The sequence below is a fragment of the Cyrtonyx montezumae genome, unplaced genomic scaffold (genome assembly GCF_038088225.1).
Source record: "Cyrtonyx montezumae isolate F1298 unplaced genomic scaffold, pur_monq_1.0 scaffold_13, whole genome shotgun sequence".
Taxonomy (NCBI): domain Eukaryota; kingdom Metazoa; phylum Chordata; class Aves; order Galliformes; family Odontophoridae; genus Cyrtonyx; species Cyrtonyx montezumae.
The window spans coordinates 32,115,902-32,129,708 of NW_027071859.1; the positions used below are offsets into that span (position 1 = coordinate 32,115,902).

At 40.2% G+C, this 13,807-nt stretch overlaps 1 protein-coding gene across 1 annotated transcript in view; it reads right to left on the reverse strand.

Moving 5' to 3' along the window:
• Window positions 1-13,271, reverse strand: part of ME1 (malic enzyme 1) — a 157,437-nt gene extending 144,166 nt beyond the window's left edge. Inside the window, exon 1 of the mRNA XM_065730953.1 lies at window positions 12,881-13,271. Coding sequence (XP_065587025.1) covers window positions 12,881-12,982 — 102 coding nt within the window. The 5' untranslated portion in view covers window positions 12,983-13,271. The remainder of the gene's footprint in view (window positions 1-12,880) is intronic.
• Window positions 13,272-13,807: the final 536 nt, after the last annotated feature.

The window sequence follows — 13,807 nt, forward strand, 5'->3', positions numbered from 1 at the left end:
ACAGTGCAATAAACATACACAAACAATTCTTCCACAAAATTAAACTAACATGCTTTGACAGAACTTAATAGACAGATAAAATGCCAGATCGCAGAATAAAATGGGCAGTTTAAGTCACAGCAAAAGCTCATAAAAATAAAGGAAGCTCTCTGCAAATTCCCTAGCATGGAAAAAAATAAAGAAGTAATTTCAATTAGAAGATATTCTTTTAAAACCCAGGACATGCTCTTGTGATTTCTTAAAATATTTATATCCCATATGTCACATCTGACAGTACCTCTCCACTGCTATCTTGCCTTTAACTATGTGTTTCCAGGCATAGGGTAGAATGGAAGAACACGATTGACAGGCTGAGGCTCTCTTCACACCATGTCTCAGAACAGGCCGAGCTCACACAGACAAGTATTTGGCACTGCTGAACAAAAATCATTTGCCTATAACATATATTGTCAACAGAAAAAGAAGACAAGTAGGAAAACTAGTGTTAGCTGCATCACCTTCAAGCTATGTTGGATTTCTCACATCTGTACTTAGATTCCAACACCCACAGCACCCTAAATGAGATTAACAAAGCCTGTCTTTCAGTGACAAGATTTGATGTGGATAACAGATTCACAGAATGCAAATCAGAGTCCATCCTCAGCTTACCATAGCCATATGGATAATTACTGCCTTACTGCTCTTCTGTCTACGTAGTAGCTTCATCTTTCTGATCGCTTTTGAACACCCATAACAGAATTCATTATATTGACATGGAAATGAATTCAGTTTTCTAGTTAGATCTTGATCAAGTTAGCTTGTAAATAATATATTATTTTGTTAGATATTTAAAGAAACAAAATTTCTGAGGCTGCCCTAAGAAATCACATGGAAAGCGTAGCTCCTGCACTTTAGAGGACACAAGTGCATTGTATCATCATGTTTCAAAGAAGAAAAATAAAAAATATACCTTTGTGAGCAACAGCAACCTTCTATGTAGTATGACAGAGGTTTTATTCATCATTTTGACATTTTCAATACAATATATTTTCTTTAGGCAGTCAGCGTAAGAACTGAAAGTGTGGGAGTTCATTTCAAATTTTTATCACTTGGCCCATTCAATAAGCAAAGTCTTCAGCTAAATATACCCATAGAAAGTCAGCTTTCATTCACATAATCACATGTATTTAAGTCCTGGAATCATGAATTCCAGCTACCTGGAGAAATGAATTTCCCCTAAATTAAAAACTACCAACTAGCCAACCAGTCATCAGCTGAAGGATTTGCCTTTATTGATCTGTGCTTCCTCAGGCATTGAGCATATTGATGATGAATACTTTCTCTCCTCTTCTTCCCACTCAGTTGGAATGGATGCAACGTTTACCAGCACTGCTCAGGACCAGAAGGCTCAGAGAAGGCAGCCAAGGGTCAGCTACTGCTTCATCTAATTGGAACTAATCTGTAGTATGTGGCACAGCCTGGCCCAAAGCCAGGGGCAGGTTTAGCTACACAGATGGATCATTTGTTCCTGTCCATTCAGATCTGCCTTTTCCCTCCCAGCATTCAACACTGGCCATAATCTGTGATCCTATTAAATGGATTTCCATGGACCTAGGAAATGGCACAGACAGAAGGCTACACATCCACTAATACACTAAGTGTAATTGCAATATGGCAGTAGGTAGAAGGATATGAACAAAATATATCAGAACTATATAGATTGGAGACAGTCATAGGGCGTTAATAATTAGAAGAACGAAACATGGCATTTTCATGTGCTATATGAGGCTGAAATAAAAGAAACATTTCTCCTCCAATAGTGTGAGAAGAGAACAATGGTGGAACTCTGAGGAAGAAAATAGTGAAATACAAGATTTACCTCACAATACCATATAGTTTACACTGCTTTTCATTCTGAAAAATTCTCAAATACTGCTTGCTACCTTATATGATAAAACTAAATTATTGATCTAGTTTCCAATTCAGTGCCCAACTTATTACAATATTTTGTCTCTTTTGCGATAGATCTCACTAAAGGGGTGAAAAATGTGTGTGTTCATACTCATTAAAGAGCCCCGATACTTGTTAAACATGACAAAGAAACCTTTACTTATATTCTTAAAAGTTTTTGAAATACACCTCAAAGTAAACCAGAAAGGGTGACTGTTGGTCACACTATTTGAACAGCTAGTGAAACACTATGACAAATAAATCATCCTTTTTCCCATATTCATCTACTCTTCTTGCCCATGTTTACCTTATACATCTTTAGTGGAAAAAAATAAAAATGGAGGACTCGGTAACTATGATTCCAGAAGACAGAATCTACACTTGAATAAGAAGCTTGGGAAATTGCCTTAGTTCAAAGAGTTTATTTCTTACTTCTGTGCATGTGTGTAAAAATTACACCACAGAAAGATGCACTTTTGATGTTCTATTTTGAATTTATCCCTTTTCTTTAGAAAGTAGAAAACTTTTCTCAGCAGCGTGGCAGTAGAGCAAGGGATCTAGTTTCAGCCTGGCCCTGATCTGGAACACTTTTGTTCTGCTGGCAAACCCAGTGCCAGTGGCTACAAGGCTAAGCTGGTATGAGACTGGTATTGTTTCTTGAGTTGAAATGCAAAATGAGATGTTCTACTTTTCCTGAGCTTAGAAAGTGTTGTTTTCAAGAAGTTGCTGAGAGTGTGTGGTAAAATCTACCTTCAAAGCAGAAAAAAAAAGCAGCATAGTAGGTTAGTTACCTTTCCTGATACGTGTTTACACTGATGCAATTAATATATTTATTCTCATATACTCTCTCATATTTAGTTCTTCCACAGCAGAGTTCTAAACCTAAAAGAGAATTTATATGCCATAAATGAAGTGAAAGGCATTTCAGAATTATCACATTAATATAAGGGGCACTCCATATTTCTATTTCTGACCCTTGAATGACCTAATAACAAAATTAGCACATGAAATCCCCTATCACATAAGCAAGAGGAAGGCTTTATCTGGCCACTGCTTAGAGAAAGCGATGTAGTTGATAGAACTCAACCTCAAAGAATATGGTAACCTGAGTTTATTAACTAGTAGTCTTCTCTCCAGACCTTAAGAGGAGTCAAAGCAGAAAAGTATGTGTAGGGAACAAAGATGCAAGAACACCATCAATACCTTTATAAAACTACCTATGTACCTATACATAGGCTTTTTCTGTATCAGGTGCACCTCTCCTGCCCAAATGCTCCAAAATAACACTGCACAGAAATTCAAGAGATTAAAGCCAAATGAAATCAAGTGCCAGGGCTTCACAGATCCAGGTATTCATTTTACTTTAGTTCTGTAGTGTTCTCCCGTTTTGACTTCTATCTGTAATAACAGAGCTCATTTGTACTATTTAGGTAAAGAGGTTTTACTGTCTATTTTGTAAGCATATCTCCACACACAAATCTGCTTTCTAAGGTCAGATACCTGCAGGAAGAAATCCAATAAATCAGATAAAGGCTATTACTGAAAACATAATGTACTTCGTCATCACAGGTGTGCACTTATCTCCAGTAAAGATTTAAGGCAAAGGCTTTTTCAATGTCCTTAGTGAAAGACAAAATTATATTTAGCTTTGTAGGAAATGTAATTCATATTAATTATTTTCTTCTCTTGAAAAGCACAGATACAATACTATCATATCTACAACCCAGGAGCAAACTTGAAAATGTATCACTCCTTGGGGACAAAGAAAAATAATCTAATCTGCAGTATCTCAGTCTGAACTAGATGCCGAAATCATTTAAACTTCACAGTAAGATACATGCTATCCAGTAACAAGATAGATGGATCTAAAATACAAACTCAGAACTGAAGACTGAGTGTATTTAGACAAAGTTTTATCAAACAAAATGGGTTTTTAATTCTTCACATATTTGTAGGGATGTTTTTGTTAAGAATATATGAAGAAAAACACAGAAGAGTGACTTTAGTATTAATACTTACTTAATTATTACACAAAGTAGTTCCTTTCTAAGCTAGATACATGCAACTATTGCTACTTGAACAATCAAGTAAGTAAATGAATTTGTGATGAATTTATATTCTGAACTTTTATACCAGACAAGTATGTCCCAACTTATTTCCAAAAGCCCTAAGTATTCCAATCATTAGACAAGTATGATGTTTTTTTTTTCCAGTCCTACACTGCGTATAATTTATGTATCTATAAAGCATTTACTCTGCACTTCCTCTGCACCATAAACAACCTCAAGCAGTGTTGTATTTCACACAGGACTAGGGAATACTATTCAAGTAAACTACAGAGACTGATTTCAAGAGAAAGTACATGGTGCTTGCAAGAACTCACTCCAGGGTGACCTGTGACCTTTGCCTTCTACTAAGTCAGGATTTTTGCTTCCTGAATTATGCAACATATTACATTAGAAAAGCTTAAACTATGATAAGACCAAAACTTGTTTTCTTATGAATACAATCAAGGAGTTTCCTATCAATTTTTTTTCCTTAAAAAAAAAAAAAACATACATAAGATAGCTCAAATACAAAACTAATTTGGAGATCTACCTTATAACACAAATGTTTAAATTCCCCCACAGCAAATTTTCCCCAGAAGTCACACAAAAATCTAGATTAAAGTTTTTTTGGTTTTTTGTTTGTTTTTTTTAATAAAATAATGAAAATAACAAGACACTTTAATATTAAACTATTTTATAAAATGACACTATTCATCTTTATAACCTCAGAAAGATCTGATTAGTCAAAAAATATTTATTTAACCTGTATTCCAAACTTTGCTTCTAGGTGGGCTGCTAAGAATTAGGTCTTAAAAGTCCATGGAGCTTAAGGGGGTTCAGACTCTAAAGGTGGCAAAGGAGGATTATTGTAGGATTAACACACCAGTGCTCATTTTGTGCCAGTTTTGCAGCAGTATCCCCTCTTGCATACCCTTCCCATTAATTCATTCTGAGTTTAAACTACTAAAAACAGCACCAGAATTAAGTTCTTAGTCATTCTCAAATATCATCCTACACGTATGCATCATTACTGTAAAAGCCACAACCTCACATGCAATCATGTTCTAATCCAGACTCCACAGGCTGTACGTCAAGATTGTTCATGCTCCTGGAGGTGACTTGAATATACATAATCTTGATAGTCCCTCAAGGCAGTCTTAAGTTTCCTACTAATTTACTACATGTTATGAAATTCTTATTTATTTTCAGAAGCTGTAGGATTGATCCTTCCAATGATGGCCTTGTTAATTTGACCAGAAATGGTCTTTTCAAAAGAAGTTCACAAATCACCAACTTTTTAAATAAAAATCGTGTGTATTACACTGAGATCAAACAAGCCAGTATTCATGGAAGTCAAGGGATCGAGGTTAATTGATATCCACTTGCAATTTATCTCACTGATGACTTAGACCTCTAAGAACCACTGAGATATCACAGTAACTACACTATGAAAAATACAGTTCTCCATATTCAGTTCCATGCCCTGTTGACAGGCATGCGTGCACATCTCTGGGTCAGAAGTTTACAGGTACTTGTCTCAACAGGCAGATCTCAGTCAGCACTGAATGAGGACAATGGATACATGAACACAAATGGACGTCTATTATTCACCAGCTGGCACTTAAGCAGACACCGTTTCCTCCCTGACACTGCACTTGAGCAGAAGGAATGCAACCAGCTTGCTTATTTTTTAAAAGGCACTCCACCGTGCCCAACACTGCTATCTAGCAAAATATAAAGAAAGCCCAATAGGTTCCATCCAGCACATGCTAACTGTCCTATCAGTGCTCACAGAATACAATTCCTTTGTTCTTTGTTTCAGATACAGGGGCTGAACAGACCATCCTGTGCACAGGCACACACAGCATGCAATGCTCTCCCTTTCTGTCCTCATCCCTTACCCTTTATTTTAAGTTATTCTTCCTGCTACAGTGGACTCCAGAGTCCTCTGGATCAATGTTTTAGACCTTCATCAGTAACACCTAGTGTGACAGCAGACATCCTTTGCCACTTAGACATCTGAATGCGGAGCAATGAGGCCTTCAGCACAGAATCCCAGCATCAGCCACCACCAGCCAGTTATAAACCAAATACACAGCTTATGTCTAAATCACTAGGCAGAGAAGGAAAGAGAAAAGTATGAAAAGCAAAGATTGCACATTTACAAGTTCTTAACCACCAAACACAATTCAACTTGGGGTCACAGGTTAGTGACAAACATCACTGTCACATGCATTTCACTTCCTTATCCCCAGTGAGGGCAGCAGGGTAGGAGGAGAAGCTTGCATCTGCCACAGCTGCAATTTTTGACTTCTCCAGGAAAGGATCAGAGTGAATTCCTGACACAGCAGAATTTAAAGCATGAAGTGGAAATTGCAAAATAAGAACTTACGTACACTGAGATGTGTTTTCTGCAGAAAGCATATTATTTTCAATTTAATTTAATTTACCAAGACAGAAGTACAAATTCTGAGCAAGCCCTACTTGCTTATTTTTTATTACTTTCTTATTATTAAGCATCAGTGAAGTAAAACAAAAAACAAAAACAAGTTCTATGCCATTCCAGCTTCTCTATAAAAGCTACTGTAGGGAACCACGTTTAAACTGTTTTAAATGTACAAATCCTGCCTGGATAGCACTCTGTGCCAGAACTGTTTCTATTCAAGTAGTCTCAAGAAGAAGAGTTCATTTGCTTGCTTTTAGTTACCAAAATTTACAAGAAAATTACACAACCAGAACTACTTCTAATGCCTGAAACAACTTCACAGCAAAACAACTTTCAGTTTCTTGTGACTATTTGTATCAACTTTCAGTTGCTAGCAGCTTATACATATATAGCTTGCTACTTAACAACTTCTCAGTTATTTTATTTGCTTTTAATTCAAGTCACAGAGCTTTCTTCCTGCTGTGCTGACTCAGTGTTCTTTTTCATAAATGCAAGCAAAGAATTGGAAGCCAAAAGAAAGAAGAGAATATAAGGCTAACCAGAGCAACTTACCTACTTGATCAGGAAAAAAAGCTGTGGAAGGCAAAGAGCAGTGCAAACTGTACCCATAAAATAGAATAGGATGGAAAAATGAACTGACTGAAATACACTTCATCTTTTGGGAAAAGAAAGGTATGTTCTTGAACTGATTTTAAGAAGCTTTCTGGATTCACCCTACCCTTCTCTACCAATTTTATTTTTTTTTAATGTCAAGCTAACATATGAGCGCCTTACACCTTTGTACCTTTACAATCACCAACTCCTTACTTCTCCTTTAGGACTATCTACTGACCTTTCTCCTTCCAAAGATTTTTCCAGAAAAAAGGGCTGGACTCTGCCCTGCTCAGCTGCATGAGTTATTTCACCTTCTAGCAGAGACTATTTAATGCAGAAGACATGGTGGAAAAGTGCACTTCACATACTAGCAGGGGTTTTGCCTTATTATTTCTAGCCTCTATATTCATTCTGAGGAATTACACCTCCGGCCCTGCTTGGCTGCTTCCTCTAGCAGACAAGCCTAGTCTCCTCTCAGGGCTGCTCCATTCAATTTGCCGCCACAAAAGAGAAGGCAAGTGGAGAGATGAGGTGGCACCACACCCAACAAACCACTTGTACAGAGCTCACCCTCACCAACCCCAACACAGAATGGGCTGTGGAAGGCCATTCTCCACAGCATCTTGACTGGCTAAAACAGTCTGCAGTTTTCCTTGCAGAGAACATCCCCCCCATATGCAGCTTAGGAAATTAGGTCTCTTCCTTCCTTCGGAAGGTTAACGAGGAAAATGGCCCCAGGTCTCAACTGTCCAGCTCCCAGACCTTCATGTACCCCAGCAGAGGGGTTGGCGCTTGCACACCAAGTTGTTCTGTTCATATGGGGAGAATCTTCTTGTAACTTGGGTAAGGCAGTCACCATAAGCTGCCCCTGCCCAAACATTGTAGCACAGTAATGTAAAGTGCAATGGCCACTATGGGAAGTTACTCATATTTGCATGCATCAAAGGTTGCTTAGGCAGACAAACCTGTCTTGACATAAAAGAGTAAGAGAGGTGGAATGAAGAGCAGAAATCCTTTATAAAGCCTTTCCACATATACTGTAAGTAAAAGAGCTCCTACAAAAATAGTCCTGCATCACAGTTCCTCCCTCACACCTCTAAAACTCAATTTTCCTAACCACAGCAAGAGCAGGCAGTGAAAAGATCAACAGAAAATTAAGAAATGAAAGTCATATACAATTAAAGATGCAATACAATTTCATCTGCTGAGAAACTGAGTTTCAAGAAGGAAGAATGCAGAGTAATGTCATAAACTCTTCACCCAACCCCATGGTAGTTAATGGTGAGCTACTGCTAAGCTCATATCCTTCCCCCCAAAAAACAAATGTGCGAGGTAGCCACAGTTCTGCCATCCTACAACTTATGGTCATGGCTGTTAAACAGCCAGAGGCTCTGGTATGAACAAAATTCCCACCTGAAGTACTCCCTCTTTGAAGATGCTATTCCACAGAACCGTAACTCCTGTTTCACAGGCCCACATAATAATAGATCAAAACTACAATGCTCACATAACACAAAGGTAGAGTCAATAAAATTTCACTCTAAAAGGTTTGAGACCAAGACCAAATTTGATGAAGGTTTCTGTACTAAAATAACCATACTATCATTTAGTCTCGTCAAAGACAGAAAAAACATCATGTTCTTATCTCCATCAACACCTGAACAGCTCTGCCAGGTGATCGGGAAATATCACTGTTAAAAACTATAGTGTTATAAAGAGTAGAATTACTACAGGGGAAAAGGAGGTGGAAGATGGTGAGAATGATTAGCAACTACACAGCCAAAAAAAAACAACTAGGAATTGTCATGCCTACTGGCACTTCATCTGAAATCATTCCATGAGTATTAAATGTAAAATAAGTTTTCTGGTATCTAAGTTAACACTTCTAACACATCATTTTAGAGACTGTTTCCTTCCTTCATCCCCAGATTTATCAGTATTCTCAGAATATCAGCTGAGATGTGAGTACAGACCACTGTAGATGACTCAGCCAAAGCATCACAAGTTTAAGAAGTGAAAACATGACTGTTACTAGCAGCAGAAGAAAGGAATTATACTACTTAGTATTTAGTAACAGCACAGATTTCATTAGAGCAGCTTCTTATATTTGTATTCTCTTATCAAATCAGATTTGTTTCAGTGAAACAATGTACACAACAAAATTCTTATCTCATAAGCATTCTTGTCCCAGTGTCTGCAACATAAAAGTGAAGCAGGAAGTAAATGGTTATGTTTAATTCAGATACTTGTTTTGCTTGAATTCAATATATACTTTTTTTCAATAAATTTGTATGTACACTCAATGTAATCTGATAAGAATATCAAGCATTGATACTTCAATAATCCCATTGTAAACTGCTCCTTGTCTCAGCCTGGAGTTGATTATTCTGGAAAACACCACTAGAGGTTTATTTCGTAAGTTGGACTGAATGAGCTTTTAAGGTCCCTTTCACCTGAACTGATCTACTCATTCTTTCTACCAGGGATCCATTTTGGCAACTGTCAGAAGTACAGCATTGGGATAAGTGGTCTTTTCCAGTGGCTGTTGTACAGTGATTTCAGTATTGAGCCAATGGACTCACAGTCAACTCCAAGCAACAACCATTAATGTTTAGAAAACATAAACTCTCTGACATCCAAGAGCCTCACTTACAGTAGGTTCTGAGGATAAAACATCACTGCTATTGCAGGTGAGACTGGTTTTGAGCTCACAGGTGTTCAGCAATCCCATCAAAGAGCCATCCAACACTTAGATTTAACAGAACCACTTATTTTTCTGCTTGCTGAATTGCTTCGGTAGAAAATAAAAGCAGTCCCTGAATGGCACAATTTCTCAATCAGGCAAGCATTTAGACTTGGCAGCCAATGAAGTCTATTTGAAAAGTTTGGTATTAAAATACATGTTTGCACATCTTCACATCAAGATTCTGAAAATAATCAAGTTGAGGGAAACTATGACTTGTTTAAACAATATTTAAAGATAAAAAATAAAACACAAGATGAAGGTTTAGCATAAAATGCCTTTACAATTTGTGCGCTTAAAAATAACACTCATATTGAGTAAAGCATAAATGAAAGATTTACAGGAGGAAAGAGCCAATTGTCATACTGCTGCAACTCATCAGCTTATGGAGCTCACAGCCTGCTGCCAAAAGTTCCTAATGCATTTCTTTTCAATGAAAATAAGTAAAACTGTTCATTTTCCTTGTAATTCCCACTCAGACTGTGTTTAATTGTACAAGAAAAAAAAGTTACAAGAAGTTTCTAAAAATGTAGCAGATTCAGAGTTTAAAAATATCAGATAAACTGAACCATGATTACTGTTCATAGGCTTAGACTGGTGTCCTTACATAATTGTGTGTCCTCATGCAATTGACTTAGTGTACTAAGATCTGCCGTCCCACGTGATTTTTGGTGCATCAAATAGAAGGAAGAAATGGCTTCTTACCTGGGCAAAACAACCCAAAGGGAAGAAAATTAAATAAAAATAATCCAGCCATACCTCACTAGGTTTGTGAATTACATAGTGTGAAAAGATTTGAAAACTGAATTGTAGAGGACTTATTTCAGTATTGTGTGTGCTTTTCGTTGATTGGAAATTTTGTCAAGGTAGAAGAGAAAGGAAAAGAAGAAATTCAGATGCTTACCCTGACATTCCTACAGCCCTTCTCACCTTTCTCAGCCACTGAGGTTAAGCATAAAATGTGATAAATGCACTGAGCAAGCAGAAATCCACCTTCATTATTGAATTAGAAGAGCACTAGGTACCGATAGGTATCCAAACTCATGATCCTTATTTCCTCTTATCTCTATCTTCTTTTCCTTTTTTTTTCTTTTGTTTTTTAAAGAAGTCCAAGTATAAATGGTTCTTCATAAAACTTTCCTTTAAAATCTGTCTGGTAAAGCAGAGATACTATTCAAGGACACAAGCTGTAGGCTTCTACATATAGAGTACACCTCTGAGCTTTATCTGCTTGCCAGGCCAATGATTCTGTCTTAAGAGGCCCTGAAAACAACTCAGCAGCCTTCAGCTTTGAACTGCTGAAGACTGCAATATAAGTTGCAAAAACTGAATTTTACATACAGAAGAGAAATAAGGAGTATCAGACAAGATTCAAGTAGTAACAAACACACAACTTGTCTTATTTTTCTACAGTTTTTCTAGGTCACAGATAGAAACCACTGCTTATTACACACTGCCTACTTTTGCCAAGTGTATGCAAATAGGACTATTGGAACTGGCACAGTACCTAAAGGAAAGTTCTGATACTAAGCATCTGTAGTCATTAAACAGAGCCCATGAGATAGCAAGAAGTTCTGGCACTTCCTCAGTACTGCAAACAAGTCCTGTACTTTAGAATCGTTATAAGGAGGCATTTTGACAGCTTCAGATTGATTTCTGTGCTATCTGATGCCTGGGCACCAGAAACTGAATGTGGAGTGCTAGCTCCCATGCATGCAGGCACATCACAAACCATTAGAAAGGTAACCAATTTTATATCTGTTCTTTTATTATTATAATTTATTATTATTATTTATTTAATTGCCCTTACATGTCCTGTAGGATGTGATACATCCATACCCACTGAAGATCACCTATCTCATAACCAGCTTGCTTTGTCCTTCTCTGTCCACAGGCCTGAATTTCCTGACTGGCAAGCATGGAGATGTAAGCCATCCTATCCTGCATTGTTTAGGATGTTCTACAAGCTGGGAGAAGGTGTCTGGGAGGATACATCTCCCAGCTTCTCTGCAGCATGTGTGCCATAACACAGCAGTGAGGGGGTGGAAGAGCAAAGCCTAAACTGGGAGATCAACCTTGATTTTTGTCTTCACAGTATCTCATATCCAGCTATGCAGTTCAAGGGAAAGATGGTTGAGAGGGAAAAGGTAGCAATGAGTCTTCCTTGCTTGTTCTGAATCAGGCATTTCCTTGAACACTGCAGCTGCTAAAAGCAATCCCAAGTGAAGCAGCCTCTCACTGGTTCTTCCCAGGATTTCCACCTTTTGGTTAGCTTCCATTTTACCTGACCTCAAGGGACACACACAGACATCACACACCCACTGAGAAAATTGTGTATTCAAGCACCCACACTAACAGAAGCACTATTCATCCAGCTAATATATGGAGCTTTTACTGATGAGTCAACCTCTCCGGTAAGGCTGAAGATGCAGTTTTTGTCAATTCATACAACTTGGCAGTAAGCAAGATGACTGTATATGCATTTTTAATGCAGAGGTACCAGTCAGAGCACAAACAGAAGCTGAGCAGTAAAACTGAAACACAAAGACAAAGCTGTGGCCACAGAATTAGCCAAGGCCTCACGTGTTATACAAGGCTTATTGCCTACATTTGACGTTCCTCATATTTCATTTCAGCAGCAAACCCAAGGCCCAGCAAGCCAATGAAGTATTTGTTATCTGAACACCACAGCTGTATCAGCGCTGTACAAATACATACTCACCTTTTCTCGCAGACCGAGGCACTTCACGTGTTTACAAAGTTTATCAAGCCAAGCACGCCTTGAGCACATGAAAGATGCCATAAACAGGTTTCACTGTGCTGTGGCATCTCCCAGAAGCGGAGCGTATCCGCTGATCCAAGGCAGGAGAAACACGGTGACAGAACACCACCGGTACCCGCGGGGGCCGCGTTGCTCCCCCGGGGAGCCGGGGTGGGCAGCGCAACAGCAGCACGGCCGCACGTGAGAGCCCACCAGCATCCTCCTCGCGTGCCGCTGCTCTGCGAAACGAGGAAGGGTGAGCCCGGCCGCAGGCTCCACAGCAGGGGAAGCGCCCGGCGCGACGCGGCCCGGCCCGCAGACGGACGGCGGAGGGTAGGGGAGCCGGCACCTGCCCCTACCTTATTGAGGTGCGGGTCGCGGAGCACGTCGTAGCCCCTCTTCATGGTGAGCTGTAAGGGCCTGCCGCCCTCCCGGCTCCCGGCTGCCTTTCCTGCTTGCATGGCGACGGGCTCGACGCGGCGAGGCGTACTGCCGTCAGGTCCTGCGGGAGCGGAGAAGAAGCGGCGGCGGCTCCTCCTGCTGAGGTGACCGCCCGGCGGGGTGGGGTGATCCTACGGGGAAAGAGAGAGTGGGGGAAGGGAGAGAAGGAGGGGGCAGAGCCACGACGAGGCACCGCCGCCAGGCGGGGGTCAGCGGGCGCCGCGCTGAGTCACCCACCGGCGCACCCCGAGTGGGGCAGCCAGCCCCGTCCGGGAAGGGAAGGCCTCGGTGTGACTGACACCGAGCGCTGGCGGCAACAGGCTGCTCCTTAATGCCTGCTGCGGGGGAATTGCGACAGCCCTCCTGCCTCCCCACGCTTACTTTTTTGCGCGGAGGATGACGCGATGCTGCCCCGGGAGATAAGCTGCTTGGTGTCTGCAGGTGATGCTGGCGGACCCTGAGCTGGGAGAGCACCTCCTGTGCTCGGAGCCGGGGCTGCCCGCACTAACGGGAGCCAAGTTTCGCTTTCATTATGTTATTAAGTGCCGGTGAAATCTACCCTTCTCTGGAGGGGATCGGCTGCGCAGCTCGGCATGAGCTGACATCGGCTTCAGGGAGGGGAGGAGCAGCAGAGGTATGGCTGGGAGGGATGGAGAGCAGGGCAGGTGTTGGGCCAGTCTGTGCTACTGCCTGTGGCATTTGTCACGTGTCCTAAAACTGTTTCTGTGCTATAGGACTGCGGCTGTGTTCTTCCTGATTCATGCATGTAAAGAGAAGTAACTTTCACGTGGATGCTGTGGTCGTGCTAGAGGAAGCACACAGCTTTCAATTAATGCCTAGAACAC